The sequence below is a fragment of the Xiphophorus hellerii genome, chromosome 8 (assembly GCF_003331165.1).
Source record: "Xiphophorus hellerii strain 12219 chromosome 8, Xiphophorus_hellerii-4.1, whole genome shotgun sequence".
Classification (NCBI taxonomy): Eukaryota; Metazoa; Chordata; class Actinopteri; order Cyprinodontiformes; family Poeciliidae; genus Xiphophorus; species Xiphophorus hellerii.
Window position 1 is genome coordinate 22,695,790 of NC_045679.1, and position 19,507 is coordinate 22,715,296.

Genomic DNA, 19,507 nt, shown 5'->3' on the forward strand with positions numbered 1-19,507 from the left:
ATAATGATGAAGACAACGTAACATTCTCCTGTTGCTGTCATGCTTATATATGTGTCTAGCTGTTTTGTGTTGTATAGTTATGAAGATTTGTTTTTTTAAAGTAATCTCACAGCTGGCATTGTGTCCCAGACTCTCTTTTTCATTAGCTGTTGCAACACGCATTGTTTATTGGCAACTCTGTTGTTTATTTTTAAGAAGTTATGAGGAACAATTGCGAAATCTTACAAATGCTGCAGAGTACGTTGCTAAGTAACCAAAGAGTGAGTTAGTTAAGGCCACCCACCTCGCTTTTAGCCGGCCGTGAGAGATCAGCTAAAGTCTTTCCTCAGCCTGCATCCCCCAGAATGCTGTGCAGTTGAGTGAAATTATTGAATATTCTGTCAGACGTATTATCTATTGATATTGATCACATGTCTGTATATACTTTAAATAAGACAAAACTAGATTGCAAGTAACTTTTCAACAAGATATAGGAGATTGAGTCAAACATTTCTTAAAATTGGTTTAAAAGTACTAGTTCCATTGACAGATTATTTCTATTATTATGAGATGTTTTTTCCATGTTATTTTATAATTTCAGATAAGTGAAATAATGAAATAATCTGCCAGTGGAACTTGTACATTTTCATCAATATTAAGGAATTATTGAACTAAAACGAGCAACTATTTTTTGTTGAAAAGTTATTTGTTAGTTTTGTCTTATTTCAAATGCACCAAGACAAAAATACTTCTCCATGCACATTTTGGGAGTTGCAATTTCCTTTGAGTGTTTTTCTTTATGTGTCTAAAGCTGGAAGGACTGGGAAGTAACACCCTAGAGCACATAGTTTGTGTACTATAAAGTATCCAAAGCACATACAGCATTTTCAGGAGAAGATACCACAGGCAAGGGCGTCTCTGATTTTAATACTATGTCAGTCAACAGGTGAGTCTACATTTCATATTGTAGTGTAAACATTGCCGCGGGTTGACAGGCTCTGCCCCATCAGGTCAACAAATGCGAACGCTTCGGTTCGCTCTCCTTTACAAAAGCTTTTTTTTAAAAATGGCATGACCCGAATGCACCGGTTCAAAACAATGAAGAGCCGTCTGGCTCTGATCTGAGCCAACAATTACCGTGATGTCAAACCGTCAGACGATCAGGTAACCAAACCAAGACAAAAAAATATTTAAAAAATCACCTTGGGAGGAGGATGAGTTGCAAAGACAATTCTTTGCGTTTGTCATTGTCCTGGCCTTGAGCTTACAGTGACTCAAAAACCTGAGCTGGCTAAGGGCCACGCTCCCCCAGAACCCAGCGTGGGAAAAGAGATTACAAGCGCCAGAAGATTGCACGCTGTCAAAAGGCATTCGGTGAGCGTCTTTGACAGCTAAGAATGCCATGTAAATGTTCTCAGATGTAAGCGAGTACGCCCTGCACTTTCTTGTCAGGTGAAGCGCGATTGGATTATGTAATTCCTTTCACATGGCAAGCTGCCACACTGCATGAAAAGAAGCAGCTTTAAACTAGCTCCCTGTTGCAATTATGCCTTAATGTGCTGCGCATTTTACACGCAAGGAGGAGACTAACACGGCGCTAATGAGCGCTAACATGATCATTAAGAAGAAATGATGCAAATGTATCAGGAGTTTCCTCCCGGTTAACTGTGATGCATTTGTCATATGCAATGCTGGAAACATTCACTTCAGAATGTAAACAACCAATGACAGATGCTATTTTAAAGATACTATCCTCTAATGTGTTTTTCTACCACTAGCAAATCTAGTTACCACACAAACACCGACGATGTTTAGATTTCTAATGTAGGATTTCACACAGGGCGTTTTAAATGATCCCACTTTAGAGGAAAACTGCAAACTCTGCTTAGTTCATAGTTTGGTCGATGACATCACACGTTGCACACAAACCGAGCTTGATCAGCTGGCAATGATGAAGACTGTGACAGATAAGTGACTCTTTGCAGATTTTGAGAGAAATCTGGGTTGCATTAGCGTTGTCGCCGATTGAGGACTTGGTGTCTGCGTCGCAGTTTGAATCGGGTGACTCCCAAGTCGAGATGAATACTGCTGCTGAAGCAAACTGCGACAAGTGCAGTTACAGTTTCCTATTTGAAGCATTCCCTATGATTGGTATTCCTGTGTATTTGAAATTCATAAATGCCGTTTTGAATTTCATGTTGCCTCATCGTCACTCTTACATGATCTGTCAGTACAAAGGAAATGCATGCATTTGGATCTCATATTACTTGAGTTCATTGATTGTGAAGTATTAGACTTTTTTGTCTCATTTCTTTCCTGTGATGTTGACAAGAAAGATGGAAATGTCATAATGTGTCCTACAGGTACAAACTGCAAAAACACAACATCTTAGGTATTTTTGTCTAGTTTCTAGTGCAAATATCTCATTGCACTTCAAATAAGCTAGCATACAAATAAATTTCTGACAAGTTATGGAAGGGTTTTTTATTTTTAGTTTTCAAGATAGATAAGTTTGTTTTGAGTAAATAATTATTGAATGGGAACTTAAATGTCCATTTTTTTAAAAAGTGCCTCTTGTGATGTTACTGGTCTAATTGGATTCAAAGCAGAAAGAGCACAGATTGTTTTTGTCAGAGTCACTGTTTAAAACATTGATTATGGTGAAATCCAGAAATGTAAACTGGTACTTCATTACCCAGCTGGTTTTTATTGCCAGCGCACAACTAAAATACATACCAATGGATAATAACTCTAAAACTGCTTTACAACTATGTAGCAAAACAAATTTAAAAAAAAACTGACCATAAACAGGTCAGTTCAAGAAACTATCCCTAAAATCTGATTGAATTTTACAGAAAAATACGGATCGAAGCGTCAAAACGTCTTCAAACAAAGAAACCTGTGGAACATCATCAGCATCGAGGTTTATTCCTTTGGAACAATAAAGCGACTTATGCTGAAAGCCACTCATGCAACCTCCCACATGCACAAGAACAAACAAATGATGTGTGTAGGACCACAACAAAGAATGGCTTGTGAAAGAAGCAACTCAAGCTCCGCTTCTTACCTGTGAACGCACCGGTCTAAACCAGGGCCGGCCCAAGCCTCCATAGGGCCCCAAGCAAAATTTGGTTTTGAGGCCCTCTAGTTCTGCTAACAATGTGGACTGGCTGCAATCAGCAGCCCGATCATTAGGTCATTCACACACCTGCTATAAACTTATTGCATCTCTAGCAGTGCCGTTTACATTATATACATGTAGAATATAGGATACATTTATTGGCCAACTGTTGACCAGTTGATTTCTAGGCGCCGATTTCCTTCATTTTGGCGGATCGTGATTAGCCGACACTTACAAGTGAAGCCCATCTTATCCCTTCATCTTATCTTCGTCAGCAAAGGTTTAAAAATCAGCCTCTGTCCTCTTCTGCTCTACAGTGAGAGGTTTGACTGACAGACCAGGTCAGGTCTGAACGTTTGCAGTTAACAATATTCACCCCACTGTTGCCAACTCACCGACTTTCTTGCTATATTTAGCGACATTTCAGACTAAAGAAATTCATATCAGCCAAAATCAAAATCAGCAGGTCAGGCTTTTTAAAGATCGGTAACCAGGGATAGGCCAGAAAACTGCAATCGGTGCAGCCCTACACACATATTCATGACATTCTATGATTAAATTAATTTATATTAAGTGTTATTGCAATAGCTAAAATTGTAATTTATACCAGGTGAGTCTTTCTCCCCTGAGAATGTGGACCGGTACCGGTACTGGACTGATTCTGTGCCTTCAAATGATTTTAACAGAAGTTTCACATAACTTAGAAGTTGATATAAAAATAATGTTTGTTTTACCCAGAAAATGATTATGCTCAGCAACAAACAACATTATCCCCAACTACAGCACAGAGCAGCTCATCGATGTAGCAGCTATGTAGCCTGACGTAAAAACATTTTGGCAGCTCATGTTGCCAGCGAAGTGTGCGGTACCTACCGTGGCCACCAGGGGCCCCCCAAGAGGTTTTTTTTTATCAATAATATTCTAATTTCTATATATCAAATATATATTATTGTAAAAACAAATCACTTCATAGTGAAATTGTTTTTGATATTATAATGACATAGAAATTATTACTGAAAAAAAAAATAAAAAATCAGCTCCACTGAGAGGGCCCCTTAGTGGCCGTGGGGCCCAAAGCGGCTGCTTAGTTTGCTTATGCCTTGGGCCGGTCCTCGTCTAAACAGATCAATTAAACAAACGCACGCGAGCTAGTTCATTAATATTAAGGCAGCACGAGAAAAAAAAAGCGACGCTATCCAAAAATCTGTTTAAAGCGCCGTTTTGTTGTTTGTTTGTTTTTCCCCAGGATGAGAATGACTCAGTCTGCCATTACCTGCTGCCGTCTCCGCTCTCGTCTGTCGCGGAACTTTCTGTCAATTCAGTCTCGCTTCGGCTCTCCGTACATTCCCGCAACTCTCACGCCCTCATTCCGCACCAGTTGCTTCGGTTTCATCCGCGTTTTCTTTTCTTCCTTTTTGTACTGGGGCGAAAAAAAACAAAAACAAACAACTAAAGTCAACACGAGGAATTCATGTCCACAGGTGTCGCCATGCAGGGTTTACTGCTCCCAGGCTGCTCTGCTGTGGTCCAGCCCCCTACCTCTCTCTCCGTCAGCCACCGGCTGCAGCTGGAGGACAGAGGAGAGAGACAGGACGTGTCCCACGGCCCCGTCACATGACGTCTATTATGCATTTGCTTGCTACGTCTGGTGTTAAATAAAGCAATTTTGGGGATTGTATTAACATTTTCAGGCAGTAAATAGTCAAATATTATGTTTAGGATAGTAGGCATGACCACTGTACTTCTAGGAGTAGTTTTGCTACACCATACTTTCAATTGCATGCAATTTAAATTGAACCTAGTGGTCACACAATGCTACCGAGTTTAGTTTATTGTTCAATTTGGTTAAAAAAAAATAAAAAATGTCTAAGGAAACCCAACAGAAGCGGAATGCATCAACTCGCTGACTTCCTGAATTGTCATGGTTTCTCTGATGGATGGATAGAATGATTTTACTTCTTTATGCTTATTTTTATTCTGTTCTTTAAAACACCTAAATTTGCACATAACTTCATATTTCTGTCTGTCCGCTTACTCAACTCTCTGCTAATTAAATCAGATAATTATTAAACAGTTTTAAATAGCCTTTTTTTTTTTTTACCACTCTCTTACTCTAGTCATTTTTGTCAGTTTCAGTTCCACTTACTTTCAGAAATATTCGCATTACTTCATTAAATAAAAAATGTTGCTACTTTAAGCTCTAATTTTGTTTTCATAACTGTGCCATATTGTAAATTTCAACCAATTAGAGACTGTTACGACGTCACTCTTACTATTATTATTGCCTCTGTTTGTACACACACTTGGTGTCCAAGTAAATCTGTGTTTCCTTCTGTAATTGGATTGTTTCGTCATAAACCCATAATTAAAAATAATATAAGCAAGGTCAAATTCTTTTTTAAAATAAGAATATGAATGATCAATTTGACTTACACAATCAGAACAGAAAAGCTGAAATTAAAATGTGGTTTAATTTTACTTTTTAATTAAAATAATGTCTACCTTAAAATTACCGTCAGAGTGCAGAAAATTCTCATATTCTGACGCGATCTACATCTCATTTTGTGCCAGCAAAAATATGCTTCACCCCAAGATATGCTGAGAGTGACATTATTTTAAAGCTTAATTTCACCACGTGGTTAAAAAATAAAATAAATAAAAATTTATACCCATTTTTAGGCAACAAATGTGGGCCAAAAGGATGAGACACACCTTTATAGCAACAAAAAATTTGATGTATGTCAAAACTGTATGCAAATGTTCCTGTTTTTTTTGCAAATACAGTACAGACCAAAAGTTTGGACACACTTTCTCATTGAATTCAATGAGAAGGTGTGTCCAAACTTTTGGTCTGTACTGTATGTAAGACTGTTCTCACTTTGCAATTGCGTTTGCTACCTCATAACAAAGAGATCCATTGTAATCCAGTACATTTTATGAAACCACTGCAAACTATGGCTGTCACTGTGAAATCCAAATAAAATTCTCAAGTACACTTGAATGTCGTTTCGGCTTATCTGGAACCACTTAATCTGCTATCAAGAAGAGTAAAAGCCATCACTGAATTAGAGGATGCTGCAGCAAAAAAAAAATATTTAAAAACGGGTTTATGGGCGTACACACGCAGACATTTTACTTCTGACTGACTCTGTTGCGGAAAAAAAAAAAAGAAAGACGCCTTCTTCAAAAATCCTTCAAGCGTTTGTCTCGTAAAGTCAGACTTATGAGTCAGGGTGAGGCAGCAGCAGATTCTTCACATCTGAAGAAACTTTTAATTCAGCAGACGTGTTGAAAGAACACATCGGAACCGGTTTGGTCAGTGTAAACAAGCAAATACGAACAATGGTTCGCCATGTCACATTACTGTGCCCTTTCTGCATAACAAAAGGCTGCACTTAAAAAACGGAAAAACGTTATCGGGACGCGTTTCAGACAAGAGACGAGTGACATCACCTACTGTGAAAACCTGAAAGCAAGATCACTGGATAGACATTTGCACCAGTCCAGTACATAAAGCTTTTCTCAATCGGATTCATTTTGGTGTCCCAATGGTTAGAGATTTTTCAAACCCTTGGAAGAGTTTGTGTTACGCCACACCAGCCTTCAGTGATGCCATTTGGCCACAAGGCATGTTTGACCCGTAAACAACACTTCCTACAACAAAAAGGCTGAATTGAAACACGGTGGTGGCAGCATCGTTGTGTGGGGGTTTGCTTGTTTTTGTTTGTCAAACAGGACTGGGGAGTGGAGGTTTGCAAAGGTCGGCTAAAGTTCTCTGCAATGCAGTGTCCCTTCATCATATCTGCAACGTTTGGGACCAATCACAAATGAAGTGAGTTTCAGTCATGCTGGTGTGGTGTTCAGGTACTACTACAACTAGCAAGGGCTGAAGCTAAACGAAGGCAGAATATTTCTGACAAGATTTCAAACTAGCTCATTTCCCACATTTTGTCACGTTCTAACTGCAAAATTCAACACATTTTGTTTGGGATAAAAACAAAACTTTGTATTTGTATTCTTATCCTGTCTGAATCATTACTCTGATGAAACTTTTTGCTGCAATTACAGTTTTTTTTACAGTGTGATTCGACTAGCTTTTCATATCTCGGGACGAAACATTTCCCCAAATTTTCTTTGCAAAATAGCTACATTTCAGTTAGATTAGGTGGCGAAGAGCTGCTTAAATCGAGTTTTAAGTCTTGCCGCAGAATCACAATTATGAAGGAAGCGGGAGTACCTGGAGAGAATCTGCCAGTGCACAGGGAGACCATGCTAACAATTGTACTAATGTACACAGAGGAAATAGTGCCTCTTCTTACCCCAGTATTTCACTGATTTAGTCAGCATTTTTAGATTTTATATTATAATGAACTGTTCTGGTATTTTTTTTAAACCTATTAATATGTCAAAAGCAGTATTAGTACCATCTTTCAGATCAGTGCACCAAATAAATCACCAGGCTTTTAGATTGTGCTTAACTTGTGCTTGTGGCTAAATGGTCAAGTTTCCTCTGCCGTGTTTGACTGTTGACATGAGGTGTTGCTGTGTTTGGTTTTCACCAACCGTAGTGCTGCCCTGGACTGTTTACCCAAACATCTATTCCTTGCTCCTGTTTGTTCACAAGGACATTGTTTGAGATGTATTGTCACTTCACTCTGATCAAATTCCCAAGTATGTCCTTTGCTGTCGTATTCTTTAAAGAAGGAAGAGACCTCCTGCTAGTTTAAGGAGTTGTTCATTTTGTGTTTTTCTGGCTATTTTATGATGTCAACATTGCTTTATATAGTGTACAATGTGTCTTTTGGCTCTGTTCCTTGAAAATGACAGTTTTACTGGAGGAAACGTGTCATGAATCACTCCCCACTGCATTTTCATCCACCCACTAACCAAGTCTGAATGTTTTGTTTGTCTTAATCTGTATAAAGATTTCTTACAACACAGAGATAGTCACAGCTTAAAAATACAGTCCCCAGAGACTTCAGAAATTACTGTTTCTTTCTTCCAGATCATTTAAGGTTTTTTTTTTGTTAACATGTTAACATTTTTACTAATGTATCATAAGTTTTAAAAAATACTTTTTATCTTATATCTATGGTTTAAAAACCACTAAGGTATACTTTTTAATTCGTTTTCTTCAAAAACGTGAAGCCTGAATTCAATAATAAATTTAAGATAAATTCAATTTCAATTTCAAGGTAACATTTGATTTTTACCTTTACATTGGCGCCATCTGTTGGTAGAAGTGTAAAATCCACGGCATAAATTAGTTTCATTTTTGCAAAAATCTTCAGATAAAATACCCTTTTTCTTTCAGAAAATGCCTAACTTCAGTACTTTGCTCCGTATCTTGAATATTTCTTGTCTCACATTTGTCAAATAAATTTAATAAAACACAGCAAGATGCACCACAAATTGCAAATAATTGAAATTGTGGCATAATCTACATCCATGTATTTTCGTCAAAACTCTAGATACACACTAGTTCTGAGCAAAAAGATGCCCCATTTTTTAACCCTGCTTAAAATGAGGTCTAAACTAAGGCCATGTGCAGATTTGAGATTATTTTTGGTGAGCATTTGATTTTACTATGTAATGTTTAATCTTTACAAACATAAAACTTACCTGCAAATACCCTGGAATGTCATTTATAAAGTACTGGGGGGGAAAAAGTTTTAAATTGCAGTGTACGACCCGACTTGAATGCATCATCATACTAAACCGCAGCTGAGTGCACCTGTTGGATAGCTGAAAACACCGGAAGTCCAAGGAGAACCAAATAAGGGAGAGCACCCAGAATCAAAGTGCGCATGCGCATATTTATCAAAACACCGAAGCTGCAGCGATGATTTTATGACGATTTTCTAATTTGGCGTCATGTTGTATTTTTTTTCGATTTAGCTTCTCGGACGCTGGTAAAAATTTAAGTTTCAAGTCTGAAGAACTGAACATGTTTTATTTCCCGATAAGTAAGTATGACTAACAGAAAGCTGAAGCAACAATATGCTATAACATGCTAACAAATAGCTAACTGACAGTTTGGTTTTGTGGGCATGTGGATGACTAAAATAACTGCTGCTCTAGTTTAATTCTTGTATTTTGACACTCGTGGAGTTCCGTGAAGGTAGCTCCGAGATACAGCGTTGTATTTCATTATTCTTACCGGTCCGCTTTAGCCGTGTGAAAGATAAGAGGATGGATAACGTCACCGTGGCAGCTGTAGAGGGGACCGCTGTCTGTCCCCTGGTCGCTGAGGACATGGAGGGGATCTGCGTGATGCCTGACCTGAGCTCCATAAAGACCGAGCAGTCTGTGGGTCCGACCCCCGACGAGCCAAGCCCCCAAAATGTGGCCATGGGCATCAAGTTCATCCTCCCCAACCGCTTTGACATGAACGTTTGCTCCAGATTTGTGAAGTCCCTCAACGAGGAGGACAGTAAGAACATTCAGGACCAGGTGAACTCTGACCTGGAGGTTGCTTCCGTTCTGTTTAAAGGTACGATCTGCCTGCTAAGGGGAAATTTGTTTCTTTAATGTACAAGAAGTCATCCTGTGTGTGCACTAAAAGATCTCGTTTCTTCCTTTCAGCTGAGTGCAACATCCAAACCTCACCGTCACCAGGTATACAAGTACGTCACGTTTACACGCCGTCCACCACCAAACATTTCTCCCCGATCAAACAGTCTACCACGCTGACCAACAAACACCGTGGCAACGAGGTTTCCTCCACGCCTCTTTTGGTCCACTGTAAGTGCTGTTGTTTTGTTTGTTTGTTTTACTTGTATCATTTAATTGGAAGTGTAACACGTTAAGTTTTCCTCTTATTTCCCAGCTTTATCCATTCATCAGCTGGCAGCCCAGGGAGAAATGGTGTTTTTGGCCAGTAGAATTGAACAAGGTGGGCAGTTCATCTTTGTTTTTAGAGCATATAGTTTTGTCTTTCAGTAAAAGCAATTTCTTGTCATTGTGTGTTCCTCAGGGCACTGTTCTCTGTACCCTCTTCCTCTGCACTTATAGTTTTCCTTCTTTGCACAGTAGTGGACACAATTCCAAGACTGATCACCTCAGTACTATGAATACTGATGAAGTTTAGGATCATGTGCTTAGTTCCATAAACAGGGGTCATCTTGTAACCCCTTAATTTTCTATAACATTCAACACTGATTCTATCCAATAAATGGAGGGATATTTTTTTACATCTTATATGTTCCATAGGAGAAAAACCTTAAAAATTGTCAGTCAGCCATTAGCCAAAAAGTGCCTGCCTTTTGTGGTGCATCCGACCTTGGTGTAACTTGGCTAATATCACTTCTAATCCTTTTACAGTGTGAACAAAACAATTTAAGACGTAAACACTACAATGATTGCCAATTTTGACCTAATAATCATGAACTATAGAAAAAGTGTACCCACAGTACCCTGTTCTTGTATCTCTGCCACCTCCAACAGATTTTAATCTCAGGTGTATTTCTTTGCACAGAGACCGTAATCAATCTCCAAGACGACGAAGGTTTCACCCCTCTCATGTGGGCTGCGGCGCACGGACAAATCGCCGTCGTCGAGTTTCTGCTGCAGAACGTACGGCGGAACAAAACGGAGCACTTAATGGTTATTGAATCGACTCTGAAAACATTCACTCTCTCTCTCTCGCTTGGCTGCAGGGGGCCGACCCAAACCTGCTGGCCAAAGGAAGGGAAAGTGCGCTGTCTCTGGCCTGCAGTAAGGGATACACAGACATAGTGAAGATGCTCATCGACTGTGGAGTGGATGTCAATGAGTACGACTGGGTATGAGCTTGATTCATGTCTACTGCAGCCCATTGTGGTTGATGTATCAACGTAGAGCTGGTTGTGGAAGGTTAATGTTACAGAGCAACAATGTTTAACTCCCTTGGTTGGCCTCTGGGTGTCGCTGTTTAAACATTAACTCATCTTCCTCAGAATGGAGGAGCCCCTCTGCTGTATGCTGTCCATGGCAACCATGTGCGGTGTGTTGAGATTCTGTTAGGTAAGGAAAATTCATCTGTAGGTGATAACTTTAAGAGGATAAATACCCGTCTCTTTTGTTTGATCCGACACTAACGTGAAATGTGACTCATGTTTTCTAGATAGCGGCGCTGATCCTACTGTAGAGTCGGATTCGGGATTCAACGCCATGGATATGGCCGTGGCTATGGGTCATCGAAACGGTGCGTGAGGAACAAACGTGTCTGCTCGCTACGTTTAGCTCTGACTACAGCGCTGGTCATAAGTTTACATGCTCATCAAATAATTATCCAGGAAATGGCTTCAGTGATTTTTAAAAACAATAACCGGGTGCACAACTTGGAATTTAGTATAGATATTTTGTTGCTTTGGGACTAAAGTTGAAACCAGTTATTTACGCCCCTACGTTTAAAAAAACAAAACTATTTTTATCCTGTTGTCTGAACTGATATCTTGAGATGTTGCGTCAATATATTATTCTTTCTTCATGAAATCACCAATGTGATTTTACAGCTAGCAAAGTGTTGCTGTTTCTGAGGGGTTTGTTTCTTTGGCCGTGGCGCCATCTACTGGTTCTACACTTGAAACAAATCCGTGTTTGTGTGTTTAGTTCAACAGGTGATGGAGGCCCACCTATTGAAGCTACTGATGGGAATCAGAGAGTGAACTCCTGGAGGACAGAGTCCTTGTGCGACGTTGCTTGGTGCTGGACAATCATGTAGCATGCCCTGGATTACAGCCTGCGGGAATATTTTGATCTCTTAAAAACGGTGTCGTAAAATCTTATTTATTTAATCTTGTGCACACGGCAGCTTGTTTTCACTTCTAACCCCTTTCGAAGCAGCCATGCTCTGCACTTTAACGTCAACGTGATCCTCTGGAGTGGTAAACGTAATCGGAGCACACTGAAGGACGTGGAAGCGAGTCGCAGACTACATGCAAGTGATGTTTTAATTAAGCAACAACGGGTTATTGGTTTTGTCACATCCTAATATGTTATTACACCTTTTCCACCCGTTAACCTCCTGCTGACCTTAAAGAGGTAGAGTGGACCCCGTGTGTGATTTTCCGATTTTATTTATTTATTTTTTTCTGTGGTTTCGGGAATTGACGACACACCGCTGTCCGACCGTAAAGTCTGCCTCGCTTTTCCCGAACGTCGACCTAGGACTGCGGGAGGATTAAATAACTTTAACCATACTGAAATGGTTTTTAAAGTTGGAAAAAAAACCAAAAGGTTTTTCATCATCATGTCTGGTCTTCACAATAAGCACATTTCAGAGGCACATTGAACCGTGAGAACATGAAGCTGGCAACATGTCGGTGAAATTACCGAATCTATTTGTGTGTTTTTTGGTTATTTTATTTTATTTATTTGAATGTATTGCGGCCATTCTAGGGTCAGTTGTGTGTTTACGTACAGCCACGCTTAGATGTTTTGTGAATTTAAAAAGACCGTACACTGCAAATCGACAGCCCTAAGTGGTATCGTGGTGCTTCTTTTGCAGCTTTGTATCAAATGGCTTGTGCATTAAAACAGTCGTAATTTTGCCGTCTGTCCAAATGCATTTGTTGGTTGTCTTTCTGTTTTAAAAAAAAAAAAAAGTTACATTTTTTTTACCATAACAAAATAGCTGTTTTAAGCTACAAAATGATAGGTTTCCAAAACTGAATGGCATGTGAGAAAATAAAATATACATATATATATAATTTTCTTTTAGGCCACCATGTGAAACTTAAATTACATAAAATCCCATTAGTTGTGGCAATTTACTTTTTTAAAAATGTTTTTCGTCTTTACCAAATTACAGAGGTGCCCTATAATTAGCACTTCTTAGATGTTAAGGACTCTGCAGTTAAAAGTGCTCCATACTGAATAAACAACATTGAGTCACCAAGAAATGAGTTTGAATTGAGTTAAACAAGACAAAAAAAAAAATAAAAAATCTGTTTATAATTAAAGCTAAATCATTAAATGACTTTTGAAGTGACTATTCAAAAATTCATTACACTTGTTAGTACGGAAAGAAGTGTAAACCGTGGCTGATCATTTGGGTAACCACATCAGCCAATAGTCTTCATTTTGTCAAGATTGAGGGCTTCCATTTTAATAAAGAGCAACATATAGCTGGATACCAGGATTCCTGCAGGTTTCATCAATTCAAATTTAAGACCTTTTAAGACTAATGAGAATGCATTGCAAGACATCGTGACACACATGTACAAATAAATATATAAAAATAAAAGTCATATTGGTTAGCAGCAGAAGTGAGCTAATGGGCAAGACAAATATCATCCAACCAACTGGCAATAAACCTGCTTTTACGTTTGACGGCCGTCAAACTAGCAAGAATACATTAGCAGCTAGTTATCAGTAAACAAAATATTAAATTAGGTGTATGGCTGCAACAGCTTTGAATCGCAGTGAAGATGTTTGCATGTGACTCAAAGTTCTGTGCAACAGTAAAGTCTCACAAGAAAACTACACATACTGAGATTAAACGGTCCTGCCACAACAAAATTCAAGACCCGCTATTAACTTGTCATTAGGCCCGTCACGGTAACAAATTTTGCTGAACAATAAATAGTCCCAGAAGCTATTGCGATAAATAGTATTGTTGTTTTGAGACCACTTTCAAGTAACCTAATGATAGTGGCACAATAAAGCAAGAATCAATTCTTAAAAATCAATAAACTTTAAATTCTAAGGAACATTTAACACTGGGACTGGAAGACAAAGCAACAGAAACAAATGCAATGAATTATGAAGTCTCTGTAAACAACATTGTCAAAAAATTAAAAAAGGGGGCTAGTTGAGACTGAAGACATTTGTCAACCAATTTTTGGTAGAGAGAAAGAAAAGAAAAACTATAAATCCATGAAATGGAAGTTATTGAGCTTGTTTTATCGTTCAATTCTTCGATTTGCTTATTGCAACAGGCCAACTTGTTTTTCATTGAATTCAAGAAATTGTAAGGCCTTAATTTTAAATACATGAATTTAAGACTGCGGCTCTGCATACACTTTAATGCTAACCCTTTAAGTTAGCATTAAACAATACAACATATTACAATTAAGAGTACAAGAGAAACATGGGGAAAAGTCAGATATTCTGTGAAAAGTGCCAAACATGTCTGACGAAAACATGTTTTGAAGCTTTTTATCATTCCCGCTTAAAAAAAATAAAAAACAAGACACATTGTTCTGTTTAGTGACAGTAGCAAAGATTTATTCCAGATATGGTGATTTTAGGGAGGCCACAGTTCGGTAACAGAGGAAACGGATGTACGGCCAGGGGGCATCGGACACACAATCTCTTACTGTAACTGGACATTAAGACCACATGAGCACGACAAGCATGTGGAGTGCCTGGTGGCAAAGAGGTGTACTGAGAAATAAACACACCTGAACTCTGAAATACTGTGACTCCAGTTTCCGTACGGAGTAGTACTCTACAAAACGACTCAAAAGAAATGATTGAAGAGTGTGGCGGCAATTAACTGAAGTGTTGCGCTTTTTACAGAAGGCTCAAAGCCGACACGATGTCTCAACTTGCTCAGGTGTTTCGACTGTCAACTCTCCGCTTCTTCAATGAGAAACGTCTCCTGCCCCTCCTGCCCCCCACGTGGTCCTGTTGAGTTCTGCCGTCTCCCGTCTCCCCCTAGTTGGCCTCGTCCTTAGACGCTTCGTCGAAATTCTCCACCAGGTCTGAAACGACACAAACGCGGAGGGCTGAACTGACTGAGCGGGAGAGAAAGTCGCATCCAAGCTTTCAAAACGCTCCCAGGAAGAGTGAGTTTATCTGAGACCTGATTCCTGACTCGTACACAGACTTGCAATGTGCTCAACATTCAATGCCTTGTAAAAGCATTCACACCATTTTACCTTTCTTTCGTCACAATAAAAACCTCAAACGTCAATGTATTTTAGATGAGGCCGGAACAAAGTGGTGCACAAATTTGTCAAGAAGAAAATTATGTCAGGGTTTTAAAAAAAGTAACAGAATCAATTTAAGTTACAACAATATAAAGGCCATGCTATGAAAATAAGTTTCTTGTCGACAAAAAAAAAAAAAGTACAAATTATGGCAAAGCACTTCAAGAAGTTGGCTTCTCCCTCCTCTGTGAGAACCACCATGTCCAAGTCTCAGAGGGTCAAAGGTCAAAATGGAAACAATTTTTAAAAACGTCTGGGCAAACAGCAGGAGAACAAAAGGAAACCCAACTCTATCAACAACGTGGTGGCGAGGGTAGTTAACCCCTGTGCCATCACGCGCTTCGACGGCGGGGCGGCTGCGTAATTGTTTGTTGCGTTAGTGAGGACCTGAGAAGTCCTGGGAAAAGCCAGGATCGCGCTAATGACAACCTCATGTGTTTGGATCCAACTTTCTCAGCAAAGAAAAGCAAATAAAGCCGAACGCCATCGTCAAAAGACAGCAATGCATCCTGGGAAGGAAAAACCTGTGGCATTTTATTTATTTAAGCCGGAGGAGGAACATCTTGATGCAATGATCCCACTGTGGGAAGATTTCCCCAGATGTCCAATCCCTCACCTGGAACGTCGTCGTCCTCTTCCTCTACTGCTGCAATCGGTGCTTTTCCATCTCCAGCTGAAAGCAGAGGAAGCCATCATAGTTACCACCTCGGCATTGAGACCGGAAAAGCGCGGCGAAGCTACGGAATCTGCGACGACGGCGTGGGGTCGCGGACCCTGTTTGGGGAGAGCCTCGGCGAGTCTCCGCAAGCTCGTCAGGCTGTCGGCTCCCAGCTGGTTGAGGATGCCGGGCAGCATCTCGGTCAGCTGCTTGGTCTCGGCGTGGCCGGTGATGGTGAAGGTGTTGGCGGCGAGGGAGGCCTGCACTTTGGGGTTGTTGAAGTGGATCACTGTGCCCTGGTTCGTGAACATGTTCACCTGGAACGAGACGCCGAGGCGTTACCGAAGGAGGCGGGCGCGGACGGGGGTGGCGGGCTCCGCACCGCGGCGCCTACCTCTTCGATGCCGGAGATGTTGTTGACGCCGAGCTTCTTTAGTGAGAACTGGAGCTTCTTGTCGTCGGCGGTCGCCGTTCTGTGTACAACCTTCTTCTTTCTGCGGGCGCTTCCCTGTGGGAGAGAGACAGGGAGGACGCGTCTCTCTTAAGATCTTGGACCTGCCGTGGAAGTAGTATTTGCACCGTTGCGCATTTAAGCAACCACGACAACACCCAATGGGTCGTTAACTTCACACTGGAGAAATATTGGCCCCTCCCCCCACCCCAGTATGAGTGGCCTGTTTAAGTAACATCTCAAATCAGAGTTGGGCTCAGACTTTAACTAGACAACTCATAAACCTTTGCTCTTTTGGGCCATTTTAATTGTTTCAGATCATTCAACCCAAATACGCTTCTAACTGAGGTCACAAACTGTCCAATTTCAAGAATTACTGAAACAAGCAGCTTTCCACGTCATTTTGGAAGGTTCATCACTGTTCAACTTTTTCCCCATTTGTGGTAAATAGTTCTCACCGTAGTTCGCTGGTGAGAACTATTTAGAAACGGCCTAGTGACCGTTTTCAAACTTTGCTTCGTTAGGTCGGGGTCTTGATTGGCGTTTTGACGTCTTTTGGCCTACTTCATGTTGTCGGACAGGTCCTGTTGAGTCATTTCCTGATTCTACATTTCCGACCAGGCCAGTTCATTTATGATTCTTATGAATTAATTGCAATTTATTCATGAACATTTGTTGGTTCTGAGAAATTCAGGTGAAGCAAAAAAAACCAAAAACAGAAGGAACCTTTAAAAGGTAGGAGCACAGAGTACCGAAACACTGCGTATATCGGCAAGACTTTACCTTTCCACCGATGCGGACTTGCGCTTGTAGTTTAGCGAGTTTTTCTTGATTCATAATTGCTTCTTTCATCTGCAAATGAACAGATTGATATATTATAACAGTGGTAGTGCTGCAGTTATTTACAGACAAATCTAAGATATAAGAACATGGGACAACATGATGCAGAAATCTCAAGCGCACAAAGACACACCATGCAGGTAAAGACATCACACTGTCAACTCAAACACTAAATTAGATTAGAAACAGTGAGCGACATGAACTCGCGGGAACGACATTTTTGACATTTGCCAACAGGAAATAAGAACGCAAGCGTAGCAGAGAGAATATGATTCTCTCAGACACACTAGAAGCCACGAAAGTTAGAAAACAAATCCAACTTTATGCTCATAACTTATTTCTATAAATTTGTATTAATTATGTGGTTTCTGGAAAAAAAAAAAGAGTAAAGAAAAACTCTAATACTTTATCATAACAGCAAAATTTACATTTATGAGGGACTCGTTCATTGTGTTGCAGATCAATAAAACTAGGAAATGTTGAGATTTCATATATTTACAAGAAGTAATTTGGTTATTTTCTGATGTCTAAAATTGAAAAATCTGACTTTATGAGCTCTTTACGATTCTTGCTTTTGAATGAGATTTTTTTTTCTTACAAATTTCTGACTTAATATCAGCAATCATCCTAGTTTAAAAAATTTAAATGCATGCCTTTAGTCTTGGAAAATTTACTTTTTTTTCTTGCAAATCTTACAACATAAAACATCCAAATTCTTTCCTTGTAAATATGTGCAATTAATCTGAAAATTTCAGAGTTTCTTTTTGTTTTTAGCAGAAAATAATAACCATCTGTTTAGTAGCAACTTGGAAGCATTTCCTTAAGATGATAAAACTAGTGACAACTCTTAACTTCAAAAAAGGGAAAAACAAATCAACAAACAGGATTGGAAATTAGGGAAGAAACACAAACCTCAAGAAACATCCATTTTTAAAGATATAGAAATAGGTATATTTATAGGACACTAAAACCCGGTGAAAGCAAAACTCCAACATTGTTCAAATCTTCCATAAGCAATCCACCAAATGCTAAAGTACTATAATTACAAAAGATCACAGGTTCAAACAATGTTCAGGCAGGAAAAAAACACAACTTTTGATGACTGATCCCAGAAATGTATCTTGGAGAAAGTAGATTCTGACCATTGAAATCAGATGTAATTTATTTTTACACCACTTCCCCCACAAATCATTTAAGAAACGACATGGGTAAAATAAGCAAACCCAACCTAAATTTACTTACATAGTTTATGCTAGCTTAAATAAACAGATATATATATATATATATATATATATATATATATATATATATATATATATATATATATATATTAAAATTAGGCTATTCAGGTTTGACCTGCCAAATCAAATGAAAAAAAAAAATTCTAACTGTAAGCACAATTTATTTAAATTAATTCACTTATTTCTACAGTTTGTGTCATCAGTGCAAAACGGAGCTTTTTGCAGAGTGCTTTCTGATTGGATAAAAAAAAGAAAAGAAGGTAAAAGTAAAGGAAGAATATCACGCATATAAACAAATGCGCACGGAGCAGCATTGTCAGTGTGGGTGTGGCAGTACTGCAAATGCTCAGGATAAAACGTTAAAACCATATTAGACGAACCGTCGGGGAGCACTGTATGACAAAAAGAATTTAAAAAATACAAAATTACCCAATCCGCAGGGCGAGTGCTACAAAACTCGAGCTATTCTCCTTATTTCTGGGAGGTGCTGTGAACGAGCGAAGCCAAGCAAATAACAAGGAAATATTGTTAGTCGAACTAAATGAGCCGGCAACACGTTATCCAACGTCAAGGGCAAGTTTAGTTAATCTGCATTCAGCCTAAATGAGGTTTTTTTAAAGTAGTTTTTATGCGAGGAAGCTGGAGGCTAACTTTGCCTAGCTTAGCTGCTAGCAGCACGGCCTGTCACACCGCCACACTGATCCGTGAGTAAGATTAGCTTCACACCGCGGCGGACATCAGCCATCCGGTCGGGAAAGGCTTTCGTTTACCTCTGGCCGTCTGATCGGGGGACAACAGTGCGGAGAAGAAAGTATTTAAAGCTCCTCACTGACCTGTAAACTAACAGCAGACACATGCGGGGAGCAAGATGGAAGCGAGAGAGGAGGGAGGACGTGACGTCAGACAAAGAAGAGAAGCGTAATTGGGGGGGGTTTTTGCCCTGGGTTTAGTTCTGCAGGTTGCAAGGCGACACTCGCTCCGTATGAAAGTGTCTGCAAAACTTTCCTTAAGTCCTTTAAGTTAAATTTAATTCAATTAGGAGGTGTATAAAAAACAGTTGTCGTAAGTACACATAGCAACAGTTACAGTTTGACATCTGCTGGTCAATGAGATTGCTCATTTTCTATAAATGATATAAGTGTACACATACAAACATTGGCAGCATGTTTGATTAGTGCTATGAATTACTAGTTATGACCCAACAAATAACAGAAACAGATTTCACAAAGACACAGCTTACTAAGACAGCTACAGGATTTTCAATAGATAGTTAAATAAGATTAAATACAATACTAAAGA

At 39.5% G+C, this 19,507-nt stretch overlaps 3 protein-coding genes across 8 annotated transcripts in view; 1 reads left to right on the top strand and 2 right to left on the bottom strand.

The window, feature by feature from the left end:
* The window catches only part of arhgef28a (Rho guanine nucleotide exchange factor (GEF) 28a), a 50,285-nt gene extending 45,617 nt beyond the window's left edge, over window positions 1–4,668 (bottom strand). For all 5 annotated transcript variants that reach the window (XM_032569830.1, XM_032569828.1, XM_032569829.1 and 2 more), the window contains exon 1: window positions 4,374–4,668. The gene's annotated coding sequence lies outside the window, so the exon portion shown is untranslated. The remainder of the gene's footprint in view (window positions 1–4,373) is intronic.
* Window positions 4,669–8,880: 4,212 nt separating this feature from the next.
* ankra2 (ankyrin repeat, family A (RFXANK-like), 2) lies at window positions 8,881–12,634 on the top strand. Its single transcript, XM_032569956.1, has 9 exons — window positions 8,881–9,066; window positions 9,274–9,593; window positions 9,686–9,844; window positions 9,930–9,995; window positions 10,578–10,675; window positions 10,759–10,884; window positions 11,038–11,104; window positions 11,205–11,285; window positions 11,693–12,634. Exons 2-9 carry the CDS (start codon window positions 9,293–9,295, stop codon window positions 11,746–11,748), a joined length of 954 nt encoding a protein of 317 aa, XP_032425847.1. The 5' UTR covers window positions 8,881–9,066; window positions 9,274–9,292; the 3' UTR covers window positions 11,749–12,634.
* Window positions 12,635–14,284: 1,650 nt separating this feature from the next.
* btf3 (basic transcription factor 3) lies at window positions 14,285–19,158 on the bottom strand. Of its 2 annotated transcripts, none has more exons than XM_032569957.1 (6): window positions 19,042–19,158; window positions 16,911–16,979; window positions 16,071–16,184; window positions 15,792–15,993; window positions 15,635–15,691; window positions 14,285–14,790 (listed from the first exon to the last, which is right to left on the bottom strand). In XM_032569957.1, the coding sequence occupies exons 2-6, from the start codon at window positions 16,977–16,979 to the stop codon at window positions 14,744–14,746; spliced, it is 489 nt and encodes a 162-aa protein (XP_032425848.1). In that variant the 5' UTR covers window positions 19,042–19,158; the 3' UTR covers window positions 14,285–14,743. The 2 variants fall into 2 exon arrangements, with proteins under 2 accessions (XP_032425848.1, XP_032425849.1); XM_032569958.1 differs by having other exon boundaries at window positions 18,979–19,092.
* Window positions 19,159–19,507: the final 349 nt, after the last annotated feature.

Coding starts and splice junctions, on each gene's coding strand:
- ankra2 (XM_032569956.1), top strand. CDS start 9,293: ATGGATAACGTCACCGTGGCAGCTGTAGAGGGGACCGCTGTCTGTCCC. Junction 9,594..9,685: donor TGCTTCCGTTCTGTTTAAAG/GTACGATCTGCC, acceptor TCTTCCTTTCAG/CTGAGTGCAACATCCAAACC. Junction 9,996..10,577: donor GGCCAGTAGAATTGAACAAG/GTGGGCAGTTCA, acceptor TTCTTTGCACAG/AGACCGTAATCAATCTCCAA.
- btf3 (XM_032569957.1), bottom strand. CDS start 16,979: ATGAAAGAAGCAATTATGAATCAAGAAAAACTCGCTAAACTACAAGCG. Junction 15,994..16,070: donor ACATCTCCGGCATCGAAGAG/GTAGGCGCCGCG, acceptor GTCTCGTTCCAG/GTGAACATGTTCACGAACCA. Junction 15,692..15,791: donor CGAGGCTCTCCCCAAACAGG/GTCCGCGACCCC, acceptor CTCTGCTTTCAG/CTGGAGATGGAAAAGCACCG.